This window comes from Chanos chanos, chromosome 12 (genome assembly GCF_902362185.1).
Source record: "Chanos chanos chromosome 12, fChaCha1.1, whole genome shotgun sequence".
Lineage (NCBI taxonomy): Eukaryota > Metazoa > Chordata > Actinopteri > Gonorynchiformes > Chanidae > Chanos > Chanos chanos.
The window spans coordinates 14,461,424-14,480,204 of NC_044506.1; the positions used below are offsets into that span (position 1 = coordinate 14,461,424).

General features: G+C 40.8%; 2 protein-coding genes across 2 annotated transcripts; one reads left to right on the top strand and one right to left on the bottom strand.

Moving 5' to 3' along the window:
- Window positions 1-692: 692 nt before the first annotated feature.
- On the top strand, window positions 693-6,446 carry atat1 (alpha tubulin acetyltransferase 1). The gene is made up of 10 exons (XM_030789449.1): window positions 693-784; window positions 1,355-1,415; window positions 1,539-1,630; window positions 1,837-1,894; window positions 2,071-2,184; window positions 2,355-2,456; window positions 3,468-3,513; window positions 4,806-4,880; window positions 5,499-5,718; window positions 6,413-6,446. Exons 1-10 carry the CDS (start codon window positions 693-695, stop codon window positions 6,444-6,446), a joined length of 894 nt encoding a protein of 297 aa, XP_030645309.1.
- Window positions 6,447-10,437: 3,991 nt separating this feature from the next.
- LOC115824761 (regulator of G-protein signaling 1) lies at window positions 10,438-16,934 on the bottom strand. The gene is made up of 5 exons (XM_030788514.1): window positions 16,437-16,934; window positions 15,742-15,800; window positions 15,320-15,450; window positions 10,808-10,974; window positions 10,438-10,608 (listed from the first exon to the last, which is right to left on the bottom strand). The coding sequence occupies exons 1-5, from the start codon at window positions 16,932-16,934 to the stop codon at window positions 10,438-10,440; spliced, it is 1,026 nt and encodes a 341-aa protein (XP_030644374.1).
- Window positions 16,935-18,781: the final 1,847 nt, after the last annotated feature.

Consider the following 18,781-nt stretch of genomic DNA (forward strand, 5'->3'; position numbering starts at 1 on the left):
TAAGATCCATTAAAGATTTACAAAATGAAGTGAAAAGTGTCGCGAAACGCACGTTATAGCCATTCACTGTACGCCCAAGCACCCAACTCCAGCAAGAAATCCGCGGCTGAACATTTAATGCCAGTTTGGGGTTACTATGTAAACACTGCAGGGCTGTGTAATTGGTTGTCAAGAGGAAGCGGAAGGAGATGTTGTATAGAAACGCACATTTATTCAGTTTCGTCCGAATGTGCACTGCATTATCCGAAGTAAATATTAATGTGAGTTATGCTTTAGTCTACACATTTAAGACTGTCCAGCGAAACATACTGCTTTATTATGAGGAAACAATGAGATTAGCGCAGCAGTTGATAAAATCCTATTATCTGACAAATAATCCTAAATCTTGCGGTCGTCTCTTTTATTTGTACTACGGCACTGGACGCCAAGCGCTCGCGTATAACAAGGGAGTGACACTCAAAAACACAATGGGAGGACAGAAGAAGCATTGATACAAAATTGCGAATGCTCGGCTGACTTGTTAGAGAGGCAAGTCGCTGTGACTGTTAAATTTACCAGCAAGAAAACAATATAATATTGCTATATGTCATTAATGAGTATTGATCAGTCATCAACGTGGTGTAATCTGTGCAACCTCTAAGGAGCCACTAAGAGCCACTATTTTCCTTGCAGATCTCTCATCCCCTGATGAAATGGATTTCCCATTCGACATAAATGCTCTTTTTCCGGAGAGAATATCAGTGCTGGATCAAAATTTAGCGACCGGCCGAAAATCGTCTGGAAGGTAAAAAAAATTATTGTGATAGAGCGATGTTTTTTGTGTGTGTGCCGTTGTTCTATCGAGTTATACATCCCCTTGCAGCAGGATACTGTCATAAATTAAAATAGGTGGGGTCTTTAAATGTTCGCAGGACGCGTTTGCTCGCTTTGCCACAGGGGTTTTAGTAGGCTAGCTTAAATGAGCTTGCAGTAACCTATCGGTTGCATCTGGGAAACGTTGACACCGGTCTGATTTTCGTGTCTGGTCTAGCCCTTAAGGTTCCCTTTATGTCTCGATTTGACTGCACGAGTAATTTCCTGTGTATGCATGACGTCAGATGTTATTAACTTCAACTCCATGACAAGATAACCCCTCTTGTGATAAAAAAAGCTTTTAATTGGCACCAGTTTCACCCTGACTTTATCTAGTACATTTTTCTACTGCACTTTTTTCAGTTTGTATCCTAGAGTTGGTTTGTACTCAATCACAACATTCAAGACAGTTGAAGCCTGTAGAATATTAAATGGACTTGTATTTAGTACCAAAATCATTATTGTTGTTGTAGGTTTTAACTTCATTGTTTGTGTGTTTCAGACCAGATCCTCAGGCTCAAATAGCTACAGTGATTGATGAGTTAGGGAAAGCCTCAGCCAAGGTAACGCTTTCGTTTGTTTGTTTGTTTTTTGACAGTGCTTGTTTGACACAGTATACTAAAATGAACAGCCATATTCTATGTAAGGGTTTATATGTGCACTTACTGTGATTCTTCCAATACCAGGCTCAGAAGCTGCCCGCACCCATAACCAGTGCGGCAAAGCTCCAGTCCAACAGACATCATTTCTACTTACTGAAGGAAGGGGAGAGCAATGGGTATGTATATACATTACATCTTATACCTGCTATATCATTAACTCTCTTTCCTCTGCCCCTTGTCTTCAACATCCATAAATAGCAATAACTTTAATGACAAATGTATTCCTATCATTAGTCAGATTCTCTGTTGGTTTATGAGAAAACTCTGTAAAAGTTCACATTCTGATGTTTCTGTCATGTTCTTATCTTTGTCCCTCACAAAGAGGAAGAGGGGTTGCAGTTGGCTTTTTAAAGGTTGGATATAAGAAGCTCTTTTTACTGGTAAGTCCTGTCTCTGCTGACAGCTGTCAGCGGAAATATTTCCCAGTCAGCCGTCCAATCTCACAGATATGTAAATGGTTATGTAAGCACAGCTATATGCATGCGTCAGAGGTACGCTCATACAAATCTGTTAAGCCTTGAAGACAACACAGTTCATAATTGTAATGACACCCCAGGACCAGCGGGGGGCGCACGTGGAGACAGAACCGCTGTGTGTGTTGGACTTCTACATCACAGAGAACCTGCAAAGACATGGCTATGGACTGGAGCTCTTCAGCTACATGTTGCAAGTGGGACTAATTCTAGAAGTTCCTCACATTTTTCTTAGTTGTTCCATGAGAGAAACAATAAAGTAGATTGAAATAGACATTACACAACAAGGCTGAATTTGATGATATGGTGTTGATTATAGGGAATATTCCCTATTGAATATGTCTGCTCTTTGTGCCCTATTGCTCAGCATAAAAGAGTGGAGCCTGAACAGATGGCTTATGACAGACCCTCCCCAAAATTCCTGTCATTTCTCGGGAAACATTTTGAACTTAAAAACAGCGTGCCGCAGGTATGAATGACAGGTTTTTGCTTTACTTACTTGCGTGTAATCATTATAGCTCAGTGTGAAACTTTATTACCCCCTCATAAATACTTACTTCTCAGTAGAGTCAAGATAAATACTCCAGGTCTTGTTCTGTATATTCCCGTCCAGTGCCTGAAACTGCAGCTAACGCACGGTTATTTTTTTAAAGGTCAGTTTGATAGTGAGGTTTACCAGGGCCGTTCCATTAGTTTCTTACTTTATTATTTTTCTCGTTTATAAATCCTAATCTGACACTAATTTAGCTGGATTGCATGTAATAACTTGTTCAACAAACAAATCATATTTGCCTTTCGCTAGAATGTTAACAGAGAAACAGTCCAAAAATAATCATCTGAGTGAATTCACAATGTCAGTTTAATGATAAGGACGTAGGAGAGTGATAAGGCGTAAAAGTATTGTCTTTGTTTAGCATTGCCTGAATACGCAAATCTCTTGGGAATAGTCAGTAGTCATTTTCTCAGTGCTCAAAATGTGTTGCTATAAAGAGTATTTTTCAGTGCTTACCCTTTTCTAACATTAATTCATTTCTTTTCTTAGTTTTTTTTGTTTGTTTTAGCTTGAATGTCTTTTGGGGTTTTTTTGGGGGGGGGTTTTGTAGTCGTAATTATGGATTGACTACAGTCATATTTTAAAATGCGAAACTTCAGTGACTGTGGGCAATGCAGATTCTACACTTCTTCGCAGAGATGAATGTCTGAGACTTTCCATGCGCTGAGTTGATATTTAGAGTAACTGAGGTGGCTTCTGATGGAGGTTATGACCTCATGAGTTATGTTGAGATTACACCAATAACAGTGCCTGCTAAATGTAGCCTCTTTAGTCATCCAGTGAAGCTTCTGAGCCATAAATTTATCCAACAGCTTTGGACTTACTTCAAAATACATTAACATTCACTCATAATGCACAAGTCTTTTAAACCTCTCTCATTCTCTCCCCCTCTCTCTCGCTCTGCTTTCTCTCTTCTTGTCCTTCCAGGTGAACAACTTTGTGGTGTTTGATGGTTTTTTCAGAAACAAATCAGGTAATTCTAGGCTGTATCAGCTTCTCTTTCACCCTTGCACACAGTTTCACTTTAGAATATGAAACTGGTACAGTGCCAGTAAAAAGAGGCTTTGAGTGGGTGTCAACACCCTCACAGGTACACTGTCAGTGCATTGTCTGTTCTGCTCTTAGCTCTCGATGAGAGGAATCAGATGTTTCTCAATCTCTTCTTTGGATTATGTTATACTTAATGCCTACGGTAATATGGGCAACATTTCTCTCATTTTGAAAACCATTCCTAAGCATTCACAGCTCATTCCTAGACGGTTCCATGTATCACTACAGCCAAAAGCTACCACTCATATTGCTTACATTCCATGCAAACTGTGAAAACAGAACAACTTGACAAGCATGTTCTGGAAAGGTGCACGTAGTGACTCATTTCTCAGAAAACAAGCCACGCTACAATATAAGACGTGACTTTTTACGGTCGATGTTCGTGGAGATAATGGAAGTGGGAGGGTGGATTGGGGGAAATACAGCTGAGAAGGCGTCAGAGTTGGGTCAATCTGTTGTCTTACCAAACTCTCCCAGGCTCACCTCCCTCCCCTCTGACGGATCAGGGGATGTACGGCTTTTTGTAAGAATGTTTTTCTCTCTTTACTTTTTCACCTCTCTCTCTCTCTCCCCCCTAGTGTCCCTTTTTGTGTCACGCTGCACTGTACTGTTTTAGATGTATCCCTCCTTTAAGCCCCAAAGACAGAACCTTTTAATGTTCTCCCTTGGCCCTCCCTTTTCTGTCGCTCACTTGGACCTCCCTCACTTTTGCCTGAGCTAATTCAGTCTGTTTCCCAGGCTTGGATTCCTGTTCACTCACCAGAATGATTACTACCCCTAACAAGTTCCCCACACTTCTCTGCCACACACACACACACAAAAACACACACACACACACACACACACACACACAAGCTGTTTCGTATGTTTCCCCTCTAGAGTTATTAAAATGATGGCTAATATGTGCTTGAGAATGACTTGAGATGAATCAAAATGTCAATTCGGTTAATTCAAGGAATGAACTTCATTCACTGAATCAAATGAACTGACTGTAAATCCACCATCATTTTACATTTAAATGCTCTCATTTTGGGAATTGTTCATTGAATTGACTGATTTGAAAAATGAATTGTTCCTAATATGTTGATGTGCACATTTTGTTACTGTAATGTTTGTGTTACTAAGGATTTGTACTGGGTGTTGTTTACATACTTACATTAGCTGCGCATTTTTTGTCCTTTATTTATAACCATGGTTACTGTGTCATGATTACAGCGGGCCAGTTGAGAAAAGTTCCTCCCAAAAAGCCGGAAGGAGAGATCAAACCGTATTCACTATCGGAGAGAGAGGGTGAGTTTACCACCCGACATTTCTGTGACTCAGTCTCTACGTTAACCATCTGTCTATCTATGGGTGCGAGGTCCCAGCATAAGATAGCTGGGGATACAGTGCTTATCTATTGCACTTAAGACATGTCATGTTAACTGTTGTGAACAGACAGCAGAAGAACATCTTTTACTGACAGGCAGCTCATATGTAAACGCTGAGAAGGGCAGACTATTATAAGCCCTAACATAATGTGTTGAAAAGCTTTTACGTTTCGTGATGAAACCCATCATCATTCAGAGTGTTTTTGCCAGGGTACTATTTGGTAAAATGAAAAATAATAAAGGATATTTGTATTCCAGATAGCTTAATAAGGAAGTTTGCATTGATGATATGCTGTAGGGACTGTATTGGAAATGCTTTTATGTCTGCTGATTGTTTTGTTATTCTGTTTAGAGTTCATTTAACTGGAAGCCAGTGTGTTTGTCTTTTGTCGAGCAGTGTTTACACTGTAGATTAATTATTTAACTACACAGCAGGCTACGTTATAAGGAATACCTGCTTTCATATCGGTGCCGTATTGGTGTAGTTGTAATATTTGTCAGTGTGATGATGCCTCCTCCTCTCTGCCCTGTTGCACAGCCATACGAGAGGAGCAGAGGGCTCTCCCCTGGCCGTTCGTTCGCCCCGCTGCTCCCCCCCTCAGTCCCCCTCTGGCTCCGTCCTCCCAGTTCTCCCGTTCCCTCAGTGTGGGATCCTCCCCCAGCCACGCCCCTCTTCGCCCAGCTCCGGCATCCGGGGCCCATCCGGGACACCCACAAAACTCCCATGTCATCGAGAACTGCAGAGCAAAACGCACAAGGTAGGAGCTCAGTATTCAACAGTATTCAACATTTGACCCCCCCCAAACCACACATGGTGCTCAGGTGGCTGTAGACAGCACTCAAGCATTTATTTGTCTTAGCACCGCTTTTTACATGAATGGAGAAAAATTGAACTTGAGCAAAAACCAAGTACCTGTGTCATGATTAGAATGTGTTTAGGATTTAACTCTGTCTGATACATGCCTCACCCTCGTCAGCTGAATTTCTCTGATTAATGTGGTGGATGAGGCGCCTGGTTAAGGACACTGCGTCTGGGGCTTAGTAAGCATGGTGTTCAAGCTGCACTGAGGTCCTTCACGTGCTGGGCTGGTCGCTCTCTGTGTCAGAACGCTTGTGTGGTTGGCTTGGCAGCAGGAATCTAAATTCCTCTCATTAATGAACCATTGTGTTCAGCACAAAGTTCAGCTTCACTGAATGTTCCTCTTTATCAAAAGCTTCCCTCGCTATTTCCTACTGCAACGACCTTTTTGTCCTCTACAGTGCTCTAAACAACTCATTGTCTTTCTCTCTCTCTTTCTCTTTCTTTTTCTTTGCTTGTTCTGTCCCTGCCATGGCATCACCATTGACTTTTTACTGGACTTTTGATTTCTTATTGCACTTATTTGAATGAATGTTCACCCTTTTGTACCTCACACTATCACACCATGCCCCCCCCCCTCCTTTCTCCCTCAGCTCTCTTAATCGATCAAGGCTTAGCTTTCATTGACCCATAACCTTTTAACTCTTAGCTACTTATAATGGGGTTTTTTTTTGATGGTGTGTGTAAGACTGATACCATCAAATGTATGATCACTGTTGGAACAAAGAAACAAACATGAATTTGAAACTACAGTCTCAATGTTTTAAACCGAAAGTTTTCAAATTTTAAATCTGTCCAATGCTTATCAATTTCCACGAGCAGTACGTAAGACCTGATCATTACCTTTGGTAATCTAGACACCTGTCCTCAGTGCATTTGGTAATCCAGTAACCTGTCCTCAGTGCATTTGGTAATCCAGTAACCTGTCCTCAGTGCATTTGGTAATCCAGTCACCTGTCCTCAGTGCATTTGAGAGTGGAGTCCTACCTGGTGCCTGCCCTACTGTTCTTGTTCTTGGCACTCAGTTGCCTCCCTCTCTCAGTTTTATTCTATTCCTGTAATAAAACGAGTTCAATAAAAACAATGTGTTTTAATCTGTCAAATTACTTATTTCTATTTACTAAGATAGTACTGTCCAGTTATAAACTTCTTATGTATTCTCAATATTGTTGTATAAAAAAGTTGTCAAATTCAACAGTTATCCAGCAACGACCCTGCTTTTAGTGTAAAAAAAAAAAAGAAAAAAAATCAGCATTAGAAAGTCCTGTGTTTCCTTAGAGCTTTATATTGTTTTCTTATTTGTGTTTGAATCTTTTTGTAAGTTTTGTTATCATTACTTTACATTACATTATCATTTATCTTATCCCTTATTTGGTTTACTGTACATAGTATGTTTTTGCTGTTTTAATTTTATTTGTGAATTCCGTTTTGTTTTTCTCCTTTTTTCAATTCTCCCTTTTTGTTTTCTTCTCGATTCTGTTTTTCATTCTTCATTTCTTCCTTTTCTTTTTTTTTGTTATTTTATCCCTCCCTTCTCGTTCTTTTTCTTTCTTTATCACTCTCCCGTCTCTATTCGTCTTTCATCTCTCTGCTGTCCTCTGTGTCCTTTGCCCTATCCTTCTCCCTCTCTCTGCACTATCCCCATCCCTATGGTAGCCATCAGGGCATGGTTGCCAGGAGCAACCTCTACAGTCGCCACTTCAACAGCAGAGGCTTTGGATTGTTGCTGACAGAACAGCGGAGCAGCCTGAAGTCAGGTACAGCGTCAAAACTACAGTTCATTTACCGCGTGCCGTTACATTAGGTTGTGTGGTCTGCAGGGAAGCAACTGAAAAAAACATTTCTCAGGTGACATTGTATTAGATGCTGTCATGTGTACTCCCTCAGGTTTGAAGCCAGAGCTCAGTGAGAGAGAGAGTGAACAGGCAGACGCAATGGGACACACAAACACAACACAAAGGTTGGGCATTTCTCGAGTGGGAGAGACGCGGTCATAAAACAAATCTATTTATAGAGCCAGAGTGTAGTGGCTATATCTCCTCCAGCAGAAGTTTTCACATGTTCAAGTGAAAACACTGAGCTTATCAGAGAGTCAGTGAGACACAGGATATGGTCAGGAAAGTGTTTCATATCAAAGGCAGTTTGACCTCTAAGCCACTGCAAATCTTTTTGGTCATAAAATTTCTCTTTCATCATATCCTGTTAAAATTGCATTGAAGATTTCACAAGGTCTCTTTCTCCAACTCACTCATTTTGAATTCTTTTTTTTCTCTCTTTCCTCTTATTTCAAATTCCACTGTCTCTCTTATCCCAATCCATTTCTCATGGGATTTTCTTTTTCTTTTCTCACTGTATGCTTCTTTCTCTCTGTCCTTCTCTCTTTTTCTACAGGCCTCCACTCCAGGGCCAGGCCCTGTCTCTTTCGCCTCTACCCCACTCTAGTCATGACTCACACAGGGACCAGACCACCCTAGCAACCCCACAACCAGAAGGGGCACCAGATTTGAGTCCACTGAAGAACAGCCCTCAGGAGGGGAAAGAACCCTGGCCTGATAAAGGATCTGGAAGAGGAAGAGGGTGTATGGAGGACAGAGAAAGAGGAGGTGTAACAGAGGCAGAGAGGGGAGCGTGGAGAAACGGATGGTCCTGGACCGTGGGGGAGAACCGTTGTACGGCCCAGTGGGTCAGACAGAAACAGGAGTACCGTAGCACACGGCCCTGGTGACAGAGCAGTGGAACGGGAAGAAAAGAGAAAGGAGACACGTAGAGAGAGGGGAGGAGGGGAGGAAACAGGAAGCAGATGATAATAACAGTTGTTTATGCTTCTCGTTTCTCATAAGACCATAGCTTTGTAAGACTAACAGAAAGGGGGAAAAAAAAGTAATGGAATAAAGAGGAATGTTGTTGAAATTTTTGAGGAGTTAAGCCACCATATCTTGCCACAAGGAAGCTATGCACTTGAGTAAAATGCCTGCATGATATAATTACACTAGATTTGACTGAACTAATTGTACTTAACCCGTTTTTTTACGCTTTTATTTATAATAAATGTAAACATTTTGATACGTTTTTTTTTTAAAACTGAAAAAATAGTATTATGCAATCTGTTCAGGGACTTTTCTACCTAAAAATAAATTGCACAACCTAATGACAGAATTTACAGTTGACTTTTCATGTTAGTGTTTTTTATATTACGTTATTTATGTTACATTATTTACTTGCCACCACAGCACCTTCAAACATTCTTCTCAGATTCAGTTCAGTTCTAAAGAGATTTCAAAATCCCTGTGGTTATCCCCAGTATTACAGCCAGTTCCAACAAGCAGTAGGGAACAGGTCACATCTCTGGAAGTGCTAGTGTAAGGCATTAAATATGACAGCTAATGTGTTTCAGTGACTCATTGAAAATAAATAGTCAAAAGCTATTTAGCTGAGTAAACACAAGGGAGATATAAATACCACCAAGTGTTCCTGTGTCGTCAGTCAGAAAGGTTAATGGTGAGATGTGTTCTTTGTCAATACCACTCAGTTTGTCCATGATTCACTACAAACTAGTGGTTCAGTCTATTATAACATTCAGGACCCTTCCCTGGGAATATGTCCCGTATCCAGGCAACGCCTTTTGAATACACGAAATGCATGTGGAGACCTTCCAGGAAACAGAGGAGGGCCTATGTCTAGTGTGATGACTACTTCTGTGGTATTACAGAGAGGTGTCCTCTCAGACCTAAGGTTTATATATTACATAAAGATTATAATTATATGAACTGGAACAAAGAATCATGCTTGGTTAAAAAAAAAGATTTATTTCTACTTACATATTGAACAAATAACAAAAAAACAATTTTACATTCAGCGGAGTAATTCTGTGGCTGATTGGTCATGTTTTTCCTCTTCTTTGGAGAGAAAACGCTTTTATCCCCCACACACAAGAAGGAGTGAACGCTGAAGAGAGTAGATTTATTCAGTGTATGTGTACATGATACCTCATCACAGGAAGGATTTCAAGGAAAAACATACTTGGACATTAAGTGTGGCTCCAGGAAACACCTGAAAAGTTACTTCCTTATTCCATTGTATAGCCACACACGATCCAATCAGAGGTTAAGTTCTCTCTGTCGTCACTGCATAAATAATCTATAAAGTGGTCTGAACCTTATGACAAGAGTGCCCATTCTTGCCTGACGAGTTTTTCCCCTTTGTCAGCAAAGTGCCCCCCCCCCCCCCACCTGTTTATCGAACCATGAAGGATTTATGCCGTTACGAGAGGGAGAGCCAAAAACAAGCTCGTTTAATGATTACAACGCTGTGTGTCTTGTCACTCTCGGGGACTCCAGTTCTCTCCCTCCACCCACCACCTCCCCTCAGAATGCTGAGGCGTGATCGGGGAATACGCCACTCTTCTCCCTGTCTATACTCCCTTCTCATCAGCTTGAATCCTTCGCTCCCTTTACTTTAGCTGCCAAACCACTGATTGTTTTTAAAATGTTCCAGACACTCGCATCTAGCGTCTCTTGACCCTGCTTTCCAAAATAAGACCCCCCCCCCACACCCCAAACATTTATCCACTCTATCCATCTTTTCTGTCATTCCAGTCACTCCAGACACTCTGATTCCTCTAAACAGCCTCACGGAGCAGTTTGAGGTAAACTTCGGACTGTAGAAAACGAGGGTAACAGTCTGTGTCCAGCAAAGCATAGATGCGTTTCTGGGCGTGGGAGAGAGAGGCGTGTGAGGGAGCCTGTAGGAGACTCATGGTTAGCTCTCTAGTCTTACCGTCCAGGTTGACCTGCCAGAGACAGAGAGAAGGATATGCTCAGCAAGTAATGAGTGATGAGTTAAAGCAAAAAAAAAAAACCAAAAACCAAAACACCTACGCTATAGAGATTAACCTTTCACAGCTACATAGGCAAATAAATGAGGCAATTCGAAAAAGGAGATGTGCATGTAAAAGCAAAGGCCCATGCAAATCCGTAGGGAGAGCCCACCTCTCGGGGTGCCCCAGGCACGATGTAGGTGGCACAGATATCCTTAGCTCGTCTCTGCAGGCTGAAGTTGTTAGATGATTGTCTGTACTGTTCACATGCTAGATAGAACTGCAGGTTCTCCTCACTGAACTCAGAACGCAGGAATGCTCCAAAAACTGCCACACCCGCTGAGGGAAGGAGAGGGGGGGGGGGGGGGGGGGGGGGGGGGGAGGCTTTAAAGTCTCTTACCATGGCAACGCTGAGTAAACTGTTGGGGGGGGGGGGCATAGGGACACAAATGGGACGTTCACACGCAATCTCCACACAGAGATAAAAAAAAAACAACAAAAAAACAGAAATGCAGTTGTTTAAAATATGTACTGAAGAACTAACACAGATAGCCTTAGGATTTTTTTTTTTATCTACCTGTCTGATCTGGAATGATGTACTTTCTCTCTCTCTCTCTCTCTCTGTCTCTCTCTCTCTCTCTCTCTTTCTTTCTTTTTTAGTCTTTCTTTTTTAGTCTCTGGAGACCACCCCCCTCTCTTCTTTCCCCACTCAACACCCACACACATGGCTACTTTTTTGGTGTTTGACTGCTGATTGCGACATTTTCTTGAGAGAGAAGAAGCGTGGGTGGAGACAGAAAGGGTGGGGGGGGGGTGGGGGTGACTGCTGACACAGAAGTTACAACATGTTGGTGTTCACACACTCAAACTGACTGGGACACTACTATCTATGAACATAGCCCGGAGCAATTTGTCTAACTGAACTCCTCTCATCTGACAGGAAAACAACAAAACCCTGATCGCTGATCAATGCTACGTTTTTTCTGTTTCCCCCCTCCGCCCCACAGTAGTTACATATCAAAGTGTTGGCACTCATTTCCAATCATGTTTCAGTGTCAGTGATGTGAACTACATTCTGCCAAGATAAACAAACAAAAAAGATATGGTGATGCAAATATCTGAAAATTCAAATTTCATTTGACTTCAGGGGACCAGTAACCTAGATTTTTATTAACTTATATCTGTCTACGTCGTATAATCTCTCTTTAGGTTATGTGCAGTGTATACAAAGAAACTAACATGACTAATTCATTTTATAGTTAGCACTTAGTGAACATGCTTTGGAAGGAAGACACCTAACTTTAAAACATCCCTAAATCTTTTACAAGACTATTCAGCTCCAATAAGCCATGTGGGTTTTAGTGCTTGACCTCTAATTGCAGATTGCTTTCTACTTGAGACCAAGGTGTGGTCTTTGGTCAATCAGTCACAAATTTATGGTTGTTAGAAAGAGAAACCAGGTCCTACAATATAAAGTTACAATTCAATGCCAGAGATCTGACATTTTGTCCTTTAGCAACTTGTTCAGATTACAATAAAAAGAAAAAAAAAAAGATTTAAGTACTTTCCAACATTTATAGGCTTATGACTAGCCTTTCATTCTTTAAAAAGAAGGGGGGGGGGGAGAGATAACAATCTCTGAGGGCTGTTGCGTATGCATTCTTCTGCTCTAATCCTACGAAACTGATTGGCCCAAAACCTGCTCCTCAAGAGCATCTGAGTAATGGGACCTAATGCACTATGTTAGGGCTGGAACAAAGTTTCCCAGGAAACTCGGTGCCTACCTCTGCCTGAGAGCTCTGACGCCAAAACTCACTTCCAAGATCCAGTTCAGAGCATATTTACATTTATGGCACAGTGCTACAAAATCTGCCGCAATTCATCAACAACATAACCTGTTGAGTCAAGTGTGTTGAGGCAGAGTTATGAAAAAAAAAAAAAAAACCAAACAAACAAAAAAACCGCAACATATGGCTGACTTCCCACGACTGGAGTTGGGAAACACCACTTACGATGCTCAATTTACAACTTTCCGCAATCTTTCTATGACCCTCTGAAAAAAGCTTTTACGTGATGCATAAACCATTTTAGCTTGCTTTTGAACGGAACTTCGCAAGTATTTCCCCCTTCGATTATCTTGACATTATCCCTGGCGAAGAAATGGTTACGTTTCAATAGTATCCTTTGAGTGGAACACTGTCTTTACAAACACCTTGCAATGCTATGAGGAAGTGAAGATTGCAATCTGACTTCAATGACGTACATATATGGATGTCATCGCCATGTCACACAGCGCGTGGAGGGCGAAGGGTGAACTTAAAATTTGTCGTCTATCAGAGGCGTGACCGTTTGTGACCAGATTTGACTTCTGTTCCTGTAAAGAATGTAACCTTTACAAAACAAAACCTCTGAAGTAAGATCGCCTACGTCTTCCGCCTACTCAACACCTCAGGATTATTTAGATTTAATGGCAATTTGAATCGTCTGTTGTGATGATTGGAAATATTTCACGCGCCTCAGAAGGGTAGTCTTATTCACGTCACCTCACTTGTCCGATGCTATGCCCAAGTCAGAGAAAGAACCAGTAAAACAGGAAGGTTATATTCTGGCCATATGCATATGTTCTCTGTAGTATTCATTTTTATCTTTGCTTTAATGGATGAATTTTAACGAGGACACTTCCTAATACCTACCAAGTAGGACCTTGGTACAATCATGTAAGATATGTGAAGCCTGACCTGAATGTGTGTTTTGTCATCCTGGTTATAAATCGGAGTGTTCTTGTCTGTCTGTTGTTAGGACTGCAGATGAGAGCTGACTTGGTCCCTTGCTCATTAATTTGAGTCCTTGTGTACACTTGTAATAAACTCTGCTAAACTGACTCTCTTATCTGGCTAATTTCTTCAGTTCAAATCACCGGGTTCAGGTGGTTCTACAAAGTTCCTCATTATTTTAAGTAGTTCCATAAACCTAGGAGCAGATGGGGCTGCAGAGGAGTGCAGGAGGCAATTTTAACTTGGCCAAATAAAGTCTTTTTTTTTTTTTTTCCATGACCCTTGAGAAACCCATAGTACAGACTGTATCTTTTAATTGCCCTGCACATCTGCATGGTTATACAATAAAATTAACAAAAATAAAATTGTAACTGCTACCCTTTACCCAGTGAGTAGGAACTGGATGCCATGCAGAGCCAGTTGGCAGACAGGAAGCCCTGGGAGGGCTTTTCTATGCAGGAGGGCAGTGTGGATTTGCTTAAGGCAAACCAAACAGAAATAGCAGTGCACTTGTTCTGTTAGCGACGGCCTTCTTGGAGTCGGGCCCAAAACTCTCTGTGTAGTTTCACATGTTTGAGGTGAACTCTGGGGGAGAAACCTGTTGGTCCATAGGAACAGAGAGCATGGTTGCTCTTTCAGCCAAAGTCCTGTGGTTGTCATGTGAGACGGCAGGCTTAACTGACTCAGTAATGTAGACAATACGTTAGTGGTTTTAAAACAGTGGGTTTAAATGTAGTGGAATTGGAAATGTTTCCAGAACCTGACAGTAAAACTAATCTGGTAGAAGATGGTGCACTTGCCACAGCTTCCATGGGAGAAGCTTTCGAACTTTCTAATAACGTGTTGCGCTCATTGTGGGACTGTAATGTTGTGCATCTTTGACCACTGAAAAAGCCGGTTCCTGTGATGTGCGTGTTGAAACAGTCACAGAACCTTGAATACACTGTTGGAAGAGAGGTTTTGAGTTTCCCCTTCCCATAATCTTTCATGCTTCTGTGCATTTAAAACGCTGCTGTCAGCGGTGGGATTTTGTTGTCATTTTAGTTAGAGTAAGAATGTGTGTTTCTATTATTGCCTTATTTTAAGCTGCAGTTATATTGTGATTTGTTGCGTAATTAAGGGTAAATTAGGTTGCTGTGTTATTGCCAAAAATTTTAGATTGCAGGATAATGGCAGAAATGAATAAATTTCTCTTTGCATGAAAAGGCAAACGGTTATGAGCCAGGGGCAAAAGAGGATATTACATTCTGTAATTTCTTCTGTAATGCAAAAGCACATAACGCAGTCAACCCTAATCAAAACAGTTTGGCTCAGAGCTGGCTGTTGAGAAGAACACAGACACTTTGTTTTGTTACAGATGTGCATGTGATTGGAGGATTTTAAAAGCTGACAGACATTGGAGCGTCATTAACACTTGGCCATGGAGTGATAAAATGGTGTCTAAATTTACTAAGGTAAAAAGTTTTAATACCACTTACGTTTCAAATATATATGAAAATTTTTTAAATTGATCTTTTCTCACACAGCAACTGTAGTGATTAGTCAACTTAAAACTCAGTGTACTGGTCCCCAGAGAGAACCATACAAATTCGAGGATTTGTATATTGCGAAAAAGTTTCATAAAAATTCTCACATTAGGCATGCAAATGTACATTTTAGACGATGAATACTGTATTTGTGAGCAGGCCTGAACCGGTAAATAATGTATTCTGTACCGAAGCGGTTGTCGCACATTGACAGGGTTTTTTCATGGTTTCAGGCACTAAAAGCTAAAAAATGTGTGACATCTCCTCGACATCCTTCCAAGTCTTGTTTTTCCAGCGTTCCCTACTGATTTATACAAGCTCCCAGACTCCCAGCTGTTAACCACAGATGTAAAACAATGGAAAATAAAATGATTAGGAACTCACAGCGGCTGAGGAGCAGGGCGTTGAGGGATTCCGCCCATTTCTCCACCTCCTCACGACTGAGCTTGGTCCTGCTGTGGCCAACCTGACTCCACTGTCTGAAGAAAGGCAGTCGTGACCGCCTCTCTTTAGCACTGGGGGAGAGCAAATAGTTCAGACAACAGGGGGGGGGTGGGGGGCAACAGAGCGTGAAACATCGAGGTGGACGATTGAGAGGGGTGACCAAAAAAATAAAAAATAAAAAGGACAAATAACTGATGAAATTCTTTTCACCAGATGTAAGCTGCCCTTCACACCCATACTGGCTGTCACCATCAAAGAATGCCTGACATTGCAAAACTCTCAGCACAAGAGCGCAAAGAACACAGAGTTACTTGGCACACATGATGTGTGTTTTCATCGTAAAATGTTTAAATTTCCATTACCTGCTTTCTCTTTCTTTATTTTCAGGAGCAAAAAGGTTTGTGTGGGATGACTGAGGACTCTGAAGTAAGAGGAGAGAGAAGTATTAGTAATCTGTACGTTCAAACTGAAACAGGCAAAAAAAAAAAAAAAAAGAGAAGTACACTAGGGTCAAAAAGAAATCAGATTTCCCCCTTTCACTCACACTGACCAAGGACTAATTTGCTAGTTTGAGGAAGTGCAGTTTACACAATATTTTCCTCCAATTTGAGTAGCGGTCATTAACATCATTTTGATTGTAGGATATAGCAAAATGGATTACAATGGAAACAAGTGCTTGCCTCAGTCAGTGCCAACAGTGTCAAGAGAATGGGAATCTACTTTATGTCATAAAGTGACATTTTAAATATTTGCTTTGGCCTTCACATTACCTTACGTCATATGTACCATGATGTAATAGATTACAGCAAGCATTGCCTTGCCTGACAGAGTTTGTCTGATGGAACATTTGACCGCTCCATCTTAACAAAATGTTTAAGATTTGAGCTTAACGGGAGTGAAAGACCTCTAAAAAAATACATGGACAGGAGGAATGCAGGAAGACAAGCAATGACAGACAAAAAGTGACAATAGTACAAATGACAAAACATATAAAACATATAACAATGATACAGCAGCAGCCGTCTGGATCATGACCATAAAAGTGATCATCATCTACCTGTCCAAAGAGACTTTTCAGGTGTAGTTTGGCTGACGTAAGCTTAGCCCTGGCTTGCTGTCGACGGTGATGGTGGTGCTTGAGGTTGAAGGAGTTGGTAGCAGATGGAAAGGGTGGCGGAATATCATCCTTGCCCACGCTTTCAGTGCTGCCCGTTGTACCAGGGGCCAACTGACTGTCACTATATGCCCGGAAGCTCTCGTTGAGTCCGACGACCCTAAGGAAATCTGAGTTCCTCTTCAAGTCACAAACATTCTCCACACTGATACTTTGCTCCTTTTTCAGCTCACCCTTTCCAAACCTGCCTGAGGTTTCAGGATCATTGGCTGCTGGGGTAGAGGGGAGAGATGCAGGGCCAGCGTCCAGATCATCTTCTGAATGTGGGGTGAAGGTTCCTGAAGCCTCCTCCCTAAAGTAACCTTTGTCACTTAAATCTACCCTTCTCCAGGGCAAAATGTCCAAGTCCAAGAGAGACCCCTCTGAACTGAATCGACGCATGGTGCCTGTTAAATCAAGGGAAAAGAAATGTGAAAAATGTGAAGAAAAATGTGTAAAGGTTTCAACAAAAACGAAAGAAGTACTGCAAAGAATATCTACCAGTCTATAACAATGGGGAATAACAAGCCCACTTCATAACATATCGTTGATAACAAGCCTCCTTCTATCACTGGCCATTAACTCAATTCCGAGGTTGTATAATTTTTTGAATGATTTCCGACTTCTATCTGGCACGTTCACGCTCTAACCAACAACTGCATATTACCTGAACTACAGCCGAACCCCCGACGGTCACAACGCTCTTTTAAAGTTGACTTTCTGAAGTGTGACTGATACAACTACAAATTTTGTATTAAGTGAAACGTTATTTTACATAGCAGCAGTGCTAAGGAGTGTGAGAATAAATTATAACAGCAAAAAAATGTCAACTTTTCTATCATCTACGGAAACTATTTGACATAAAGTGTTCTATTTCTCTCTCAACGTGTCACGAAAACTTTCATATATTAATCATTTTCCAAAATAAACTTGTGAAACCTATACCTTCTCGTTCCTCAGTCCAGCCTAAACATGATACCGCCGTCTTCAAGTGTCCAGCGCTCCGAAAACACCAACAAGTAATATACTTTCACGAATTTCAAGTGGTGTCACCGTCAGCTTACTCGCATGATATTCGAATTGCTATTAATATGCACACTGTTATTTGAAACGACTCGTGACAACGGATGGACTCACAGATCTGTCCTGATTTTATGTTTTTCACTTGAATGAAAAAGTTACGCCTCTTGCCTTTCGACACACCCATAGCTTAGTCTCGACTTGCCCGTCTTGCCTTTTATGCATACACAGAGTATGATTCGCATAATTGTAGGTGTGTCCTGGGGAAAAAAATGAAATTTTGGCATGTGTGTGCATACTATCGCTCTTCCTTTAATATTTCTATGTGATATAAAACAACTGTATTAAATAACTGAGAATTTGTTGTTTTAAAAAGTTGCAAAATCTATGCAATATACTATTAGGCTTTTATTGCTTATCATTCATATTTTATTTAACAATGCACCTAACTGTCGGTAGGCCTATTTGTACTAAAGAATGACACGAAAGCAAATATTTAATAGAGAAGTACCGTATGCCACTTTGACCAGTTATTTAAATATAGAATAGTTCATAATAAAAAAGTTGTGCCTTGAGTGATGGTGGACCTGTATAAGCACTGGATAATTTAGATTTAGATTTTTAAATTTAATTTAATTTTTTTTAATATGACAAATGGTATCCGTTGACCCCGAAAACCCATCACGTCAAACTTACTTACCAACAAATTTAGTGTGGAAATCAGAGTATATTTTAATTCAGTTGCACTGTGGCAAATCTTCCAGTTTCTTCAAAGATCCAAACGGTATGTTGCATCCAGAGGGTCTAAGATAGAGTCTGTAAGTCTGTGCTAAAATCTAAAATAGAGTCTGAGAGTCTGTTCATGAGATTTCAGCCTGAATCAGCTATAATGAGTCTAAACATCTGACAATTCCATTTCCCAAAGGAAGTCATTAAGCAAAAGTAGTTTCCTGTTTCTGATCTCTCTCTCTTTATTTAGGAATGTCCTCTTTTATGATAGGTTCAGTATTGATAATGGGGATAGTGAAAGAATAGCCATTAAGATGAAGGAATCAACTCACATTCTTCATGTATTGGAGTTTAATAATTTGCGCTGCATTCTCTTTTTGTGAGAGCGAGGTGCTGACATTTGAAGTTAAATCTAAATGTATTCTAATTTTAGTATAGGACTATTTGATAAATATTTGTTTGTGATTTATATTTAATCTTGAAAATCAAATATGAAATCA